This window comes from Coccomyxa subellipsoidea (genome assembly GCF_000258705.1).
Source record: "Coccomyxa subellipsoidea C-169, whole genome shotgun sequence".
Taxonomy (NCBI): domain Eukaryota; kingdom Viridiplantae; phylum Chlorophyta; class Trebouxiophyceae; family Coccomyxaceae; genus Coccomyxa; species Coccomyxa subellipsoidea.
The window spans coordinates 785,679-802,529 of record NW_005178030.1 but is presented as its reverse complement, the minus strand read 5'-3'; the positions used below and the strand labels follow the sequence as shown (position 1 = coordinate 802,529).

At 54.6% G+C, this 16,851-nt stretch overlaps 3 protein-coding genes across 3 annotated transcripts; 2 read left to right on the top strand and 1 right to left on the bottom strand.

The window, feature by feature from the left end:
* Positions 1 to 148: 148 nt before the first annotated feature.
* On the bottom strand, positions 149 to 9,358 carry COCSUDRAFT_67093 (hypothetical protein; the record flags this gene model as incomplete). The annotated part of the gene is made up of 17 exons (XM_005645613.1): positions 149 to 362; positions 777 to 1,006; positions 1,317 to 1,477; positions 1,800 to 1,923; positions 2,654 to 2,854; positions 3,221 to 3,359; positions 3,584 to 3,652; positions 3,786 to 3,869; positions 4,475 to 4,671; positions 5,098 to 5,203; positions 5,500 to 5,609; positions 6,310 to 6,470; positions 7,001 to 7,228; positions 7,453 to 7,514; positions 7,704 to 7,804; positions 8,014 to 9,111; positions 9,245 to 9,358. 17 exons carry the CDS (start codon positions 9,356 to 9,358, stop codon positions 149 to 151), a joined length of 3,399 nt encoding a protein of 1,132 aa, XP_005645670.1.
* A 722-nt stretch (positions 9,359 to 10,080) lies between these two features.
* Positions 10,081 to 11,110, top strand: COCSUDRAFT_57045 (hypothetical protein; the record flags this gene model as incomplete). Its single annotated transcript, XM_005645612.1, has 3 exons — positions 10,081 to 10,179; positions 10,271 to 10,441; positions 10,973 to 11,110. The coding sequence occupies 3 exons, from the start codon at positions 10,081 to 10,083 to the stop codon at positions 11,108 to 11,110; spliced, it is 408 nt and encodes a 135-aa protein (XP_005645669.1).
* Positions 11,111 to 11,935: 825 nt separating this feature from the next.
* On the top strand, positions 11,936 to 15,942 carry COCSUDRAFT_43470 (hypothetical protein; the record flags this gene model as incomplete). Its single annotated transcript, XM_005645611.1, has 10 exons — positions 11,936 to 12,010; positions 12,316 to 12,399; positions 12,514 to 12,597; positions 12,811 to 12,885; positions 13,023 to 13,151; positions 13,409 to 13,489; positions 13,797 to 14,110; positions 14,308 to 14,514; positions 14,745 to 15,042; positions 15,301 to 15,942. 10 exons carry the CDS (start codon positions 11,936 to 11,938, stop codon positions 15,940 to 15,942), a joined length of 1,989 nt encoding a protein of 662 aa, XP_005645668.1.
* Between the last annotated feature and the right edge of the window lie 909 nt (positions 15,943 to 16,851).

Sequence of the window (16,851 nt, the reverse complement as noted above, 5' to 3'; positions counted from 1 at the left end):
TCTGGGAGTACCAGATATTACCGTCTATTGGTCTTTAGGACCCCCTGAATGGTGGTTTGCAGGGGGTATGAGGTATGGGGCAAGATGCATGCGTGGGCGTACTAATAGCTAACCCCTGCCGGCCAATGTTTGGGTGTTCGAAAGATAATCATGAGGTATGGGGCAAGGGGCGCGCCTGGGGGTCGCGTGCGAATGCGCGGATGGCGTCAGTGCGCTGGCTGAGGCGCATGCGGCCGTCCAGGCGCAGGAAGCCGATGGCGCCCGGCCGCAGCCGCCGCTCCAGCAGGTCGAGCGCGCGCGTGAACGTGCTGAACACTATCGTCTTCGTCGGCAGCGTCCCCGGCCCCGCCGCCTCATCCTCCCTGCAGCCATGCGCAATCAATGAATACTCTTGCAGCCATATGCAATTTGATCTCTACCCCTAAAGCCATGTGCACTTTATTGAACCTGTGCCCTTGGATGCACATAGGGCATCTTGGCCTATAAACAGCCCATGCCACTGTGAATGCACATTCATCGGCAAGAAAGCCCACCAGCTGAATCCTCCCCAGAGCATTCCTTACATCATGAGCACGTGACATGATCTGTACGTAGGAGCATAACATGCTTCCTTGGGTGAGTACGCATTGGCAATAGCAGCACAGGCACGCCCAGATACTGTCACAAATTCTGTTTGGCCGCCAAATGCCGAACGAGCAGCTCCCTTGCCCAGAGCGTGCAGTGCAGCTGTGCAGCAGTTTCAGACGTGTGAAATGCCAAGAGAAAAGGTGGCTTACTCGCGGTACTGCTCCAGCAGGCGCACAACGGCGTCCAGCTTGGAGGACGAAACAAAGCGCTCCTCTTCCAGCGCCCAGTCATCGTCCGGCTGCTTGGCGGCGTCGAGGGCGGCGGCCTCCTCCTCGATGTCAATGGGCGCCGGCGGCTGCAGCTGCGCTGCGCTGTACAGCTTGGCCGGGGCCAGCTCAGCACGGCACAGCGGGCAGGTCCCCTCCGCCTGGTCGCCCCCCTGCGCATGCGCAGTCCGCCAGTCTGACAATCTGCACCCTCTGAGATGGTATGAAACATGGAATTTGAAAGAAAATTGTGTCCAAATAAAGGAGTGTGGCCCCAGAACGGCCCCGAATTTTCCACCCAATTTGTGATACTTGTACGGCACGATGAGAATTCAGGCACGCACAGCTCAAGCAGCAAGAGGTACAGGAACATATGACAGAACTATTACAACACATACGGCATTGTGACTATTTTGTGAGCCTTTCGTCTGAATAGTGTGCGAATCTTCTTATATGAGCGGTAAGTTGCAATGCTGGGCGCACCTGGTGCTGCAGGCTGCTGATGATGCACTCGCGGCAGAAGGGCCCGTGCGCGCATGCCGTCAGCACGGCATCCTGCGCTCCATCCATACATATGGGGCACTCGCCCGCATCGCCGCCAGTCAGCTTCTCCAGCAGCTCCGCTGCCCTCTCCACGCTCAGCCCTGCCACAAGATTCACCCTCTTGTCAACCCCCAGCTCGCATGCATGCATGCAAGCATCCCCATACTTTTGAGGGCCCAGGGCTTTAGCGTACATTTCACACGCCCTGCCTTCCCTTCACATGAAGGCAGGGCTCTGGCAAATGCCAGTGGCTGCATACACACTGGCAGGGCACTTGGAATTTGTTCATGACATCTCTCGTACTCTCTCTTATCAAATTCCTCGATGTGTTCATGGGTCTTTGGAAAAGATGCACACAAGGAAGAGCAGTTAAAAGATGACAGTGACATAATTTGGATCTTGGGCAAGGGGCAGGCCTCTCACCAGAGGGGTGAGCGTTGGGGTCTTGTTCCTCGTCTCCGCCGCTTGCCACCGCGGCTGCAGATGCGTCCTCGGTCTGTGCGAGCCAGGGGTGAATGCACACCTGCCGCAGCCGCATCAGCAGCACCTGCCAGGACCAATACCTTTAGTCGAAAGCTGCAGTCCTCACCTTATGCCTTATGAACCTTATGCACAGGCCACCTTGCATAATTACACGGCAAATGGCTCACGCGCAAACCGCAACAGGAAACTTCAAAGGAAGCGTGGAGTGGAGACGGCTGGCAGACGACCTTAAGTGCCACCAAAAACTAATCTTTAGCTGCGCATTTGTGGGTAGAGATGGTTGGCTCATTTTCATGGCAACTCTTCCACATGGCAATTGCGCACCCATCAGCAAGATGCAACACACCCTTCACAGCTTGCCAAGTTGTGACAGGCAACCGCAGCCACAAATGCTAAGCATGCCATATCCCGAAAGTAAACTGAATAACATCTCAAAGTAGCCTTGCACTGGAAGTAAGCTCAGAAGGCCCGCACTATATTACACACTAGCAATCCTCAATAAAACGTCATCCCCCGCCTTTTCTGGCAAGAGGCGAGTTCCCAGCCACATGAGGGATCACGACCGCACCGGGATTTTGGAATGTCCTCACATTGGTCACGAGCAATCACTGACTGAGCAAAAGTCATGGCCCGGCTCTTTCGTCCAGAATATCCCCAGCCACTGGAGTGGCGCAGGCCGCTTCAGGATGTGGGATGTGTACAAATTGCACACAAAATGGCAAAGCAAAGGTCATCCCCCACCTGTTCTGCCAAGAGAATAACAATTTTCCAGCCAGGTAGTGAGCATCCCGCACCAGGATGTGGGAGTAGTTGGCGCCAAAGCCCTTGCGCACGTACTCCTTGAAGTCCAGCTGGGACTTCTCCTCAAAGGCCCTGTAGATAGCCTCCTCCTCCTCGCTGAACTGCATCTGCTGCAGCGCAATCACCTTGGCCGGCAGCACCACCAGCGGCTGCCCCTTGTACTCGTCACTCTTCATGCGCCGCAGCGTCACCGCCTACAAGCCGTGACAGATGATCAGTCATGAGGGGAGGAGTATCAGTAATCCAAAGGGGACAACTAAGTTATCAGCAGCGCAAGACGCCACTCTTGCAAGTCATGTGTGGCTTCCTTGATACAGATTGTCTCGCCAGTGTAGTATAGCATGTTCTGATGTGCTCGATGATTTGGCGCAGACCATGCTTGATTATGCCGGCTCAGGTCAATAAAATCGATTGAGCTTAAGAGCAATTGACAGACTGATGCATTTGTTTCACCATGCATATCACTGGGCTTTTGACTGATAGGACCGCCTCCTGTGGAGCATTGAAGTGAGGTGATACATGGTTGATGGAAAGGAGGTGGAAAGGCAAGGGTAGCTCACTCGCATGGCAGTGCGGAGCTCCTTGTAGCCCTGATCGCGGGCAGCCTGGTTGGGTGTGATGCGCCGGCCATTGCGCAGCTTCACCGTCTCGATCTTGTTGCGGATCAGCCGGTTGAACAGCTCGATGTTGTTGAACGGCCTGCGCACGAGACAATTGCGTTGGTCCTATCCTGGAAACCGTGAGCCAACGCGGCCATGTCACACATCAACTCTGTTGGCATTTGTAAGGGGCTGTCTGGGATACTTTTGACGCTGGTCTCCGGAGAAGAAAGGGCAGACAAGAAACTGATCTGGTATTTTGTTTGCAAGAACAATTGCAGCCAAGCAAAGCACTGCAGAGATTTAAAGAGCACTCACGCGTACTGGAGGAACACAAAGAGCATGTGCACGTCGGTGGCCGCATTGATGATGGGGGTCCCTGTCAGGCACCACCTGCAGAATCCCACGATGCACATGTCAAGTCTGCTCAACACCCTCTCGCAAGCACTTGCTCCTTCCCTGAGCGACCTGCATGAGCAAACTATCGATACAGTTTCAGTGCCTTCAGACAAGAACGGGCACCCACCTACGCGTGGCGTCGATCTGGGCGGCGGCTTTGGCGGCGTTGGTGTGGCTGTTGCGGATCAGGTGCGCCTCGTCCAGGATACACCTGCATTGAACAGCAACACATTCAAGTACCAAGTATGGCTTTGTATCAGATCCCCAATTCACCTCTTCCCCAATGCTTCACACTGGCCAGCACACACTGGCTCACGGAGATAACAATGCTCCATTGAGCAGTGCCCACAGACCCTTATATTGGCGATAACAACCAATCATCAACCAAGCGCTCCCACGGGTGCAACGCAATGTCTTCGCTTGACATAAAGACTGCCACAGAAGCTCCCACCGCATGCACTTCTGCATGTTGAAAGCCGCTGTCCTACAGACAATTATTTTCTACAGTACATAACAAGCGAAGATCTGCACTTTGTTGGCTCTGGGCTTGCAACAGGCTGCACGCTGCTCGGCTCTGCATACAGACAGAGTCTACTTCCTGCTCAATCGTCATATGCATGCAACCAGCGCGGGGGCACAGAGTCAAGTGAGGCTCTTTCTGGACCACCTCAGATCCTGGTCCTCTGCTCAAAGTTGGGCGGCACACCCATGGCTGTCTCCAACAAGTCTATCAGCTTGTCCAGTGATGGGACAACATTTCTACTGACAACAGGTCCCATGCACACAAAGTGCAGGGAGGAGAGCGGCAGATCGCACCGGTGCCAGCGGACGCAGTACAGGGGCCCTTGGGGGGAGGCGCCGAATTCGCTGGCGAGCACCCAGTAGGTGGTCACGATGACGTCATAGCAGGCCAGCAGCGCGGGGGTGAAGTCTCGGCTGCGGTTGGGGCCATGGTACAGCTTTACCCGCAGCTGCGGGGCCTTCTCCCGCACCTCGTCCACCCACTGCGCCGCCTGATCAGGCAGGATACATCTATATTCAAATTGCCGCCAAATTAGGCAGCACACATCTGACTTCACTGCTGCGCATCATCAGGCATATGCACATGCAATTATGTTTTGAGATACTGTCCTGGCCTTCATTGTCAACGAGGCTCTGTGTGTGCCGAGGCAAGCTCCTAGCTATTATTCCACGAACACGAGAAAGATACTGACGTGATTTGCAGCATTTGATGGACTATCTGAGGGGCCAGTTTTGACCCACAACATGCAGACAAGGACCCTCTGGCAAGCACTCAAGTCACTGAATCACCCCAAGAGTGGCCCGCTTCAAAGCGTGATGCAATAAGCGCTATTGGCAGGCCTGAGGCGGGCCATCAATAATGTGGATCATGATGACATTGTGGGTGCTGGCAGAGTGAGGTGAGGAGGGGTGCGCACCACGCAGAGGGGACAGACGACAAGTGTACGTTTGGCCACGCTGCCATCTGGGCTCATGATGTCCGGCAGCAGCAGCTTCTGCTCACTCGCAGCCGGCGTCTTGGTCCTGCCATGATACACAACAGTTATGGGGCCATTTTGCCGAATTCCTTAGACAGAGAGACAGAGAGTTGTTTTGCGCTCCTAGGTAATCTCTTGCTCCAGTCACCTCCCGTCACATCACCACCTTCCTGAACCTGCTCCTCATTCACGCCGCTACAACCTTGAAGCGGGCTCCTGCAATTCATATATAGCGCTTGGAAGCCTTGGGCACACTGAACCATCCCTCCAAGCGTTTTGGAGCAAGCTTGAGAAGATTAGCAGGAAAAAATATTGAAGATATTGAACGGTGGCATGTCCCACCCGATTGGCTGGCCCTTGGGAGGGCCCTGGCTGGCGCGGTCCTTGGCTTCCTTCCGCACAGACATCTCGGCGCGCCACGCCCGCTGAATTTCCCGCTCAGCCGCCTTCCTCTGCACCGCACAGTCCAACCTTGGAGCATTGTTTTGGTTTTCCGCTATTGCATCAGTCGTGTCAAGCGCTTGCGCTCAGCGTTCTTGGCAGTGATAGGCACATGCACCTCACCCCAACAGCGAGTGCTTGGTGTGCCTCGCCCACTGGAAATGCAAATCTTCAGCCTGGCAGTCCAGACACACAATCCCTCTATGTCACCCAGCAACTATGCGCAGCAGACGCGCACTCCCTCCTTATTTGCTGCTTGTCTTTGCAGACTCTCCTTCGCAGCAAGATCTCGAACGCTCTGGTCACTCCCCTTCCACCCTCGAAGTGCGCTTAGAAAGGCCTTCCGCGTCTGCCACCAAGGAACGACCAGCGATCCGACTGGATAAAAAGACGCAAAAGGCTTTCCAAAATGAATCTCAAGGACAGGAGGGACACCAAAGCGGACTAATCTTGATCTGCAGAGCCCGTTACGAATAAGCGCGGTCGAGCGTACAGAATTGGACACAAAATTCATGCGACAGAGTCCTAAATGCGGTGGTATGCATTGCTCCTTTTGTACAAGTTTGTTGCATGCCCCATTGTCGGGCTGCAGAAGAAAGGGAAGAAAGGAGAATTGGCTAACTGAGCCCGGCAAACATTTGGGGCCCCGTGAGGGCACACCAGGGCCGAACGAAATGAGACAATAAAATAAAAGATCAATAACATGTAAACCTGCTGGTCCTTGGCCTTCTTGCAGATGGCGCAGGTGCAGAACTCGCCGCGGCCGCAAGGTTCGTATTGGATGGGCCCTTTTTTGGCCTTCTTCCTGGGAGGACTCTCGCATGCCTCATCCTGCGCCTTTGCCTTGCCCTTGTCCGCCTTATTACCCACACCTGCACCCACAACACATCAAAATTTGGAATTCCAACCTTGCTGACATGGCTCATAAAAAGTGCAGGCCTGTGCCACGCGTACAGCTGATGCTCTTGCACCTCACACAGCCACACACAAAGATTCTATATTGATTATAACATGATCAATAAATTGTTCTGAATTATTATGATGTGACACGCCCTTCCAAACCATCAGGATGAGTGATCAGGTGCATCGCAGCAGCGTTTTATGACAGCCCTCCAAATTTTTCTAAGGCTTTCCCCAACCAAGTCAGAGGTAAACCAAGAAACCCAACAAGATACCAACCATCACTACAAAATCGCACAAGAAGCCGCACACTCCAGCAATTGCTGCCTTGCATGCACTAGATTTTCTGTTGTCACCATGAGAAATTTGAGCCAAAACGCCTGGGTACTCCCTGACCCCTGAGTTTGCATCCCTGCTTGAGATGCTGTGCAATAGATCGCTCCGTCTAGAGGTGCAGATGATGCCTAGATCTAGTTGCATTTGGAGATATGCAAACCCGTACCAGGACTTGCATCGCCGCTTGCACTGGCTGACCCGCTGCGCGCGCCGGCCGGGAAAATGCCGATGCCGGCGGCTCGGGCGGCGCGCGCCTCGGCGCTCTCGGGGTGCAGCGCCATCATGTTCTGCTCGCGCTGCGCGTCGGCCAGGGCCGCCTCCGCATCGGTGCGCGATGGCACCTCCATCACGATCAGCGCTATCGCCTGCACCGTCTTCCCCAGGCCCTGCTCGTCTGCGCACATTTCCAGGTAGAAGAGGATGTCAGCCCTGAAGATCTGACAACGGCATGTTTTCTCTATCAGGCTTGTCACTCTAGCTTGCACGCTGAGCCTTGCCAGTGTTTTGCTTGGCAGAAGTGGTGTGCCACTTTGTGCTCACAGTACAAGGGGGTCCTTGGAAGGCTGAGCTGAGATGGGCTGGCTGCTAATCTAAAAAGTAAGGTATGGCGTGTCCTACCTGCCAGGATGCCGCCGCAGACCGCGTTGACGCTGCCAGGGTTCTCTCGCTTCCTCATCCACCTGCCAACACCAGGCAGATGTTACCTCAACACAATGACTCTGTGCAAGCGCCCTTTCCAACCAAGCCAGATTTCTCATTGCAATCACTTTGATCACTCACGATCAATGCGTCAACTAGCCAGCACGGTGGGTAGGAGCTAGAGCGCTGAAAGATCTCTACATCGCTCACAATGTCAGAGGCGGCCCCACCCGAGGGCGCGCTTCTGGTAGGCATGCAATGTGACGGTCATCTTGCCGGGCGGCACGTCAGCTTCCGGAGCATCCGCCATCTTTAAGCCCTCCAAGACACCCTGGGCGCAATACGCCGGCACATGACGCCAGCTGTTTGGCACATGCCCTTCCCCCCAAATTGCCAACAAGACATGACTGCAACAAGGCTGTTGCTGAGGGTGTGGCTGTCCTGTCGCTAGCTTGCCCCAGTGCTGGTGATGGCTTCGCATGGTGCCTTAATGGCCATCAGTCATGTCAAAGGGAAACCCGCACAACAAGCAGTCCATACCTCAAGAGCTGCCTCGTCCGCGACACTGTCCGCCCCCTCGGCAGCTCCAACAATGCCAAAATCATCCATTGCATCGCCTCCCTGCTGGCTCGGCCCCGCCTTGGACGAGCCGGCGCAGACGCCACTGGGGGCCTCCGCCTTTACTGCAGACGTGACCCGCTGCGCTGGATACATTCCCGCCTGCTGCCACAGCACGCTGCTGCCTGCCGAGCTCGGCTCCGCCTTGACTGCCCGAGCTCCACGGCTGCTTGCTGCAGGAGGCTGCATGGAACTTTGCGCTCGCACTGCACCCGGTGCGGCAGGCACCGTTTGCTGGCCCAGGGCGGAGGCTGCAGCGCGCATACTGTCCCACACGGCTGCAAAGAAGTTGGGCTGCTGGCTTGGCTGCGCCTGCGCTTGGGCCGGCTCTGCTCCCTGCTGTAGCCCTGCCGGATACACTTGCGCCGGCTGATGCTGCAGTGCTGAGGTGGCGGCTGCAGGCGCAGGTTGAGCCATCACCGCTGCCGGCCAGGCAGGGCTCTGCTGCTGCGCCATCTGTTGCTGGATCTGCTGAGCAGTGATGAGGGCTTGCAGCTGCACGGAGTCCACAGACTGCAAGCCATAGGCCTGCGGCTGTGCTGAGTAGGCATACATTGGCGGCGCTGGCGCCAGTGCTGGCTGGAGATTGTACATTGTGTGCTGCAGTGCCTGCTGCTGCATTTGCTGTTGCTGGGCTGCATGCAGCTGGCGGGCCAGGTCAGCATAAAATTGCTGCTGCTGCGAGTCTGGCATGGCTTGAGCTGGCTGCGGGGTCATCCACTGAGCGGAGGAGGCAGCCCCATTCTGTGGGGCCACCTGATTGGGAGCGGTCCCCAGGCCGTTCATTTGATGCTGTGCTGCCTGGAGCGGCTGCTGAATGGGCAAAGATTGAGCGACAAAGCCGGCAGGTGCGAGCTGGCGGTACTGCTGAGCCTGCTGCACCGCTTGGAGCTGCGCAAGATACTGCTGCCTCGGATCAGTGGTGTGCACCGCTGGCTGCAGCATTGGAGGCTGCATGTGCTCAGCATGCACATGCGCGGTAGGCGCCTGCAGGCCTGTGGGACCAAGCCTCTGACCACCCTGCAAAGCAAAAGCGAAGCAGGGCAGTGAATACGAGGGTCTGCAGAAACTTTGGCAGGATGACTCCTGCCAGTGTTGCCGATGTGGGGTGAGTCAAGTGTATTGAGCAGCTTTCACCAACAACATCACACACCTCATCAGGGGCTCCCTCCGCCTGGATGAGACCGTGTGCTTCGTCGGTTGTGTCAGCAACCCCGTCATTGGACAGGTCGCTGCAATCAGAATCGTCGATCACAATGGTCTCCATTTGAGTGCCGAATTGAATTCACGCACTTTTTACTGCTCTTCAATCGCTGCAGGTATTGAAATATCACTTTGGTTCAGATGTCAAATCGCCACACGTCTTCAACCGGATATCTAGTTGCCCAGAAAACCAGTAATTTCTATCCCTGTAATAATTGCATTTCTGCGTTTCCTCATTGTGTAGCAACAGTGGTTATCTCACCAACTACGCTTTGTTTTAACACTTATGATTTGCTGGAAAACATAACCGCGGGGTTTTCGAGCTGCTATCGGTTTCAATCATTAATGTCCCTTATCATTCAATAATATTATTCCATTGGGACAATTTCTCTTCATTCCGCTTCACAGTCAAATCATGTTTTCCAGAAACCCTGCCGAAGAAGCTTCCCTAAGGCACGTGAGCCCTACCTCGACATGAATGCTGGATACAGCACTCTTCAGGAGGATTCTCAACCAAATTGAGTCAAAATCAACCGTAATTTCGAACATAGCAGTGGCTGGATCGCGTGGCTAAATACGTGGTTTGGCTGGACACCTCACCCATGAGGATTTGACTTACTGCTTTTGCTTCAAGTATGCCCGACATCTGATTTGTTGCCTATTCACTACAAGAAACGTACTTTTGACATTTGATGAGAAGTGCCGAACTCTTGTCGGCAGGCTGATGTGTTGCATCGGGTCTGGCAGTGACTCATGATACCAGCCCTTCTTGTCTTGAGCAATTCTATGTGCACAGTGCAAGCGCAGGATCCCGGTTCAAAGCCACCGACACTGCTTCCCGGAGCCCTGAATGCACAGGCACCCACAAGCGAAACAGTTCAGAAGGTGAAGAACGTCTCATGCTACAGTGTCTTGGAACATCCCGACGGCAAATCAAATATCTGACATATAGATTAATTAAGTGCTCCACGTGCAGTACCTTGAGGACAACGAGAGCCTCATCAAGACCATTTTGGAGTGCATCAACTCTGGACGAGCGGATGAAGCAGTGAAGTACCAGCAGCGCCTGCAGGCCAATTTGATGTGGCTGGCAGGCATTGCAGATAGCCAAGCGCCCCCTACCCCTGCAGCATCTGCCCCTGCTCCAGTGAGCTCCTGCCCTCTTCTGCTGCACCACCCCTCTCTCCCAAGCCGCACCAACTTCCATGCTCTTTCTGTCACACCCATGCATCCTCGGAAAGCTCTTGTAATCTTGAGGTAATCGTAGGCTTGTGGGTGGAAGTTGGGCCGCACTCGGCTTTGGCCGTCACTGTGAGGTGTTTGCAGGGAGATTGATGGGAGTTGGGAGGAGGCTGGCATGCGCCAGCATTGACGGGACATGAACCTGTCTCAGGGTCCTCTGCAGTGCTGGATAGGAGCAGATCTGCTTCTTTGGTGAATATTGTTGGGTCTGGAAGAAATTTTGAAATTCTAAAATTTTGCTCTGGGTATTATGAGCATTGTGGGGCACTGGTTGGCGGTGGGCGGTACAAGTACTGAGCACAGTGCCCGCGGTTGATTGGGTCTTGCTTTGATCTGGCGAGCCCAGCCAGGGGTGAAATTGCGAAAGCCTTCACCTGCAAGTGCACCTTGCCCTGGCAGGAGAAGCGTGTAATAACAATAACAATTGTGGGCGCAGGGGACACAGGTACCCGCAGCACCGGGGCAGGCAGCGCCGGTGGCCGCAGGTCAGCAGCTGGTGCAAGCCGCTGACACAGTGATGAAGACAGCGCAGGAAGCTGCCGCGCAGCAGGCGCCCCCTCAGCAGGCCGGCTGATCAGCTGCCTCGCAGCCGCCTCCAAATCCGCCGCCCCCGGCGGTGGGAGTCAGAAGGGGGGTCCCCACGCCCGGATCGTACACCGGTCGGTGAGGAAAAGCCCGTCAAGGGTTCAGTATGCGACGAACGATGCATGGAAGGAAAATCTACGTCAGCATGGTCGTGGGCGTCTTATGTTACATAAGCGTCAAGTACAATGGTTCGACTCATGATCTCCAGTGTTTTGATAGGACAAACAATCCAAATAAATCAGTAATGTGTACTTTTGATTGATTGATAGATTATGGTCTGCTCAGTGTGAGTGCGTGAGTGATCAGAGCAGGTCCGCCTGAGGGTTTCAGCGGGTGAGTGGTGAATTGTGCTTCATGCAAGGTCACAATGTTAACACGTCAACACGTAAACTTTTTCGTACGTCTTACTAAGAGTCTTACTTAAAATGCTTGCGCAGCTGCAAGCAAATTTTGCCCGCCTGTGAAATCAAGGAGGTTGAAATTTATCACACCAATATACATGCAAATGCTCTGGCCAGTCAAGCCTTGTTTGGATATATATACTGGAATCATTGGATTCCTGAAGGAGCCTCTAGTTGATCTTAGGGACCCCCCTCCTATAAAACCCGTGGGGCGTTAGCGTATTGTAAAATCGCACAAACCCGCATCTGGCAGCTTCAGATGGTCAAAATTCAGGCTCTTCGCAGCAATCGCTTTTTCTTGCTTGAGATCCTTTGTGGACAGAACGCTTGATTCGACTGTGCGCTGTTGCACTGTCGCCGACTGTCAGGCGTGGATAAGGTGATCTGTACATCAGGGTGAACAAGACGCCATCATGGTGTTCTCGCAATACCTGCAAACCCTTTGGAGGTTGATATCAACAGGCGGCCTGGATCAATCTTGCAGCCAGGTATCTACTTGCCGATGTACATGCCAGCATGCTAGGTGTTCTGTTCCACTGCTGAGGACAAGTACCTGTCTCACTTCCGCTGTGGTGCGCGTGGGATGCTCTGACACGCACGAAGTATTGAGAATATTTTTCGGTGTATCATTCATCTCCGCGAACATGGGATACAGGGTTTAGGCGCCTGATGGGCGCCATTATCACGAAGTCAGCAACGCCGTAAAGGTGGCGATAAAGATCTTCGAAGCGTAGGAACGGATTTTAGTTGAATTGATTAATCATAAAACCCATTTGGGGTTTCTTCATTTCAGGGGTCTCTGAGGAGTACTGGCGACGATCGCTGCACGAAGATCGAAGCTCCGCAGCTCACCGGATCCGCTGGCTCACATCTGGAGGTGAGAACACCGAAAACCGTCTCATCAAAGAGCACAGAATTTGCATGCAGTGTCTGATTAGCAGCTTAGTACTGTGCACTTTGGTAACCCATCTGAGCTGGCGCATTTGCACAGGGGGCCGGTATGGGCGCCAAAATACTACTGCTGGAGTGGCAACTGAAGGAAAAGGATGAGGAGGCTGCCAAGTGGCGCGCTCAGGTGCGATCAGGCTGCCTTGAAATTGGAGACTGCAGCACAATTGTTGGTTGCTCAGGACTCGCCACACAAGCCTGTGCCCTTTCAACGTGGCCCAACACTGCAAATATTGCAGTCCTTCAGGGTCAGTCCAGAAGCCAGGACACGCTGCTGTCACCTGTCCTCGGCCATATATTCTCTGAGTGGACCAAGTTTGATCTTGTGGCGCTCCTGCAGGCAAAGATGCTGGAAATGAACCTCGAAGCTGCTGATGATGACTACAATGACCTCGAGGGCAGCCTTAAGATACAGGTGATCTTCACATTCATCCCAACCCTTTTTGAAGCACGAACTCTGGCTTCATCCTGCAAACGCCGTCTCTGCTGCTGATTCCTGTGGCAGGGAGATGCTCACCTGCAATTGCCAACTTGGTGGGGGTGTTGCTGCAGACAGACAAGATCCAGGCGATGCGTGTGTGCTACGACGCCCTACAAGGGTCTAGCAACGCTAAGCAAGCCCGTATTCAAGAGCTGGAAGCCACTGTGTCACAGCGCGAGTTTGTGAACCGATGGCAACAGGTGCGCGCACCAGTCTGACATCAGACGCCTAGTTCTAATCATAATTTCAGGGCCTTGTCCTCTCGTCATTGCCTGGTGTGTATTTATTCGGTGTGTATTTATTCAGTGCACTTGCATCAAGTCGATGGATGCATCAGGGACAATTGCACAGGATCCAGAGCTTCATACCTGACGCACTGCTGACTTGCATTTCAGAGGCCATGCCCGTGTGTCCTTAAAACCTGTCCACTCAAGTGCCCCTGTCTGCCACCCCACAGGATGAGCTTGGGCGGATCAAGAGGAGGCTGACAGAGAAGGAGAGCATAGCAAACGCAAGGAGGCTGCCGCGCGCGCCCCAGGTCCGCATCCAAAAATACTTGCTTTTGGAAATGAACAGATCTGTCTGGTGGCGTGATTTGAGCAGCATTTTCTGCTAAGCCTTCCGTGCAACATACAGCCTCTCCAGGGGCCCTGAAGGTGCAGCCTACCAACTTGCTTACTGCTCAAGAAGCATGGAGCATCCCGAGGGGCACTGCATTGGCAGTATGCATGCTTGCTGCTGCCCTGAAAGCAGCTGACGTGTCAAAATGCTGTCTGCGCAAGCCCACAGCATGTTATATGAAGTTCTTTTGCATCGTGGCTGACCGTGCTGCCGGTGCCTTGCAGGGCGCAAAATTCCGCGTGAACAGGAACGAGTTCACCGGCGGCGGCCAGGGCTGCATCTCTGCAGTGACCATGACTGTCCGGCTGGCCGCCAAGGTCCCCCACCCAGACGCTGAGTCACGCGCTGAGGTGGCGCGTGAGGAAGCTGCCCTGGCAGCCATCCCGCCGCATGAGAACATCATCGCGGCGGTGGCGTGGGCCTCCAACTCACAGGTGGGCATCGAGGAGTATGATGTGGAGAGCGTGGAGCCGGCATTCAGGGAGAGGGATGCGCTGTTGCTGGAGCTGGCAGACCACGACCTGGGGAGAGAGATCTGGTGCGCACATTTCTGCCTTGATTGCATCTCTTGGCAGTCAGGACCTTGCCTGACTGATGCATTTCATGTATGAGGAGTTGCATTGAAGTGCATGAATCAGAGCTGGCTCCTGCTTGCATTGCCATTCACATGCCAGCATGCCTGCCCACTTGGCAATCTGTGCTCCCTCGTCCTGACATCCGCATGCATGCGCGCAGGAGTTCCAGACAGACCAGCCAGCCCACCATCGAGAAGAGGCGGGCCCTCGACATTGCGTGCCAGCTGACGAGGGGACTGAGGCACATCCATGAGGCGGGCTACATCCACGGAGACATCAAGGAGGGAAACCTGCTGTGCTTCGGCGATACCCTCAAGATCGCCGACTTTGGCTGCGCCAGGAGGCTGTCGGATGTCAATGACTGGGAGTACGTCCCCTTTACCTGCCTGACTAATCCTTGCTGACTAAGAGATGGTATTTAGTCTGCATGGGCTGCTTTGCCTGTCACACGCCAGGCTTTTGACAAAATGGTTGCCAGTGTCCCATTGTGCCTAGAACTTGCTCTGACCCTGTGATAGCCCACCCCGTGGGCAGGCCTCGGGGGTGCATTCACTCTCACGCCAGGTCAGACCTGACATGTGCCGGCTGGCTGCGCAGGGGGTCGCACATCTTCCTGACCCCCGCGGTGTCAATGAGGGCTGCCAAGCAGGGGAAGGCGGACGAGATGCGCGCGACCTGCGTAGTTATCCACAATCTGATCAGCAGGCGCAACGCCGTAGCCGTGCTGGACGACCAGTACGAGGGGCTGAGCGGCGATGACAAGGCGCGGGTGGACGCACAGTGCCGCGCGGTGTACTCTGAGGAGCAGCTGGAGAGGTGCTCCGATGGGCAGATCATGGACCAAGGCCTGCGGCTGGCGGCTGCGGAGCACCTGGAGTTGATCGGCATCGACGAGGTGCGCCTGAACCTTTCTTGCACTTTGCACCTTTGGGCCACTTTGACCAGCTTGACCACTTTCTGCAGTGCAATCCAAAGCATGATTGGCCTTTTAGAGTTGGCCTTTCTCTATAGTGTCTGCCGGAGTTGCACTAATCACTGTGCATTTGTGCCACAATGGAGCTTTGCATGCAATCGTCTGAAGTGGTGGAATCTGCCATGCCTCAAGCTTCTCATGCAGCGGATTGACCAGCTTTATTTGTCATGCCTCGTGCAGATTGTGTTGGTGGTGGAGGGTCTGCCGCAGGAGCTGCTGGCGGCAGTGCTGCAGGGCATCAACCGGCCCAGCACCCTCTGCCTGGACACACTCTACAAGATGCTGGCAGCGGCCCTGGACGATGCGCGCTGGGAGCGGCCGGCCTCCCCCTCCACAGATGGGTGGAGTTTCGCCGGCTGGGAGGCAAATAAAGCCTCTGGAGACCAGCGCGGCAACTCTGCTGACGAGGACAGCTCCTCTGATGACGAAGACATCTCTTCTTCTGACGAGGACAGCTCGTCTGCTGATGACGGGGACAGCTCATCTGCCGATGACGAGGACAGCAGCTCTGATGACGAGGACGATGATGTCACTGACGGGGACAGCTGTCGTGGCAGCTGGTCTGAGGACGTGGACAGCGTGCCCAGCGGTGCAGGAAGCCACAGCAAAGGTGGCAGCTGCAGCCATGAGGATAGCAGCTGCGGTGACAGTGATGAGTGCTGCAGCCTGGCCTCTTATGCAGTGACACTATGCTATGAGGCGGCACTGGGGAGCTGCGAGGAGGGCAGTGGGACTGAGGAGGAGGCTGGCAGCAGCGATGCACAGGCCAGCAGTGACGCCGAGTTTGCCTTTCTGATGGCACTCTTGCTGCAGGGACCTTGAGGCTGTTCGTGGCTGCACCAGAGCCTCAGCATAAGCTCGCAAATACAGCTCGGGTGCATAACTTATCAGTGACTACCAATGTCAGACGGCGGTGTCTGAGTGGACTGTGCAGCGCTGCATTCTCTTTGCAGCTCTGACCGGCTTCAGGTCTTGCAATCTGGGACAGACCTTCGCCCCAGTAGAGACAGTACAGCTGGTATTCTGATCTGGAAAAGTACCATTTCTAACGAGAGGCAGCAACACAAAAGAGCTTTCGAAGCTAAATTTCCTGAAGTTGCAAGAGTTGCACCAAAGGGTGCTTGATTTTGCCTTTGCATTGTTGATGGGTTGGGTGGTGGTTCACACATTTGTTGCATGGGCGCTTGAGTTATGACCATGGCTCAGACTGCCACCTCTTTTGAACGCATGAGAATATTTGATATGGGTTGCCAAATATGCCGTTGGCAGGATCCTAGTACAGACGTTCATCTCTCTGACACTTATTGCTGCACGGTAGGCATGGAAAGGTTGGTAGTTACTTTGTTGTACGGATTTTGTACAGCTGGCAATTTGTAGCTGTAAGTCACATGCCAGCAAGAATATCCCGATCTGTTGTATTGTGCAAGAGATTTTCCCGGATCACACGGCGAGGGTTGCTAATCATGGCACATCTGTTTTGGCAATGCCAATATGTGTCAGCGCTGGCGGCAGAAGTTGGCTGATGGCGGATTGCAAATCCATTGAAATGGCTTGGTTGCAATTTGCATGCTTCCACTTCCCAGAGATACGATCATGTCAGTGACATGCAGCGAGCACAGGCAAGATTGAGATCATGCGAAGGTTTTGTGTGAGCCAGCACGAGACATCACTGATTGCATGCTGCGGTATGCTGTAGCAACGGCATCATACTAGGTGAATAAATCTACTGTG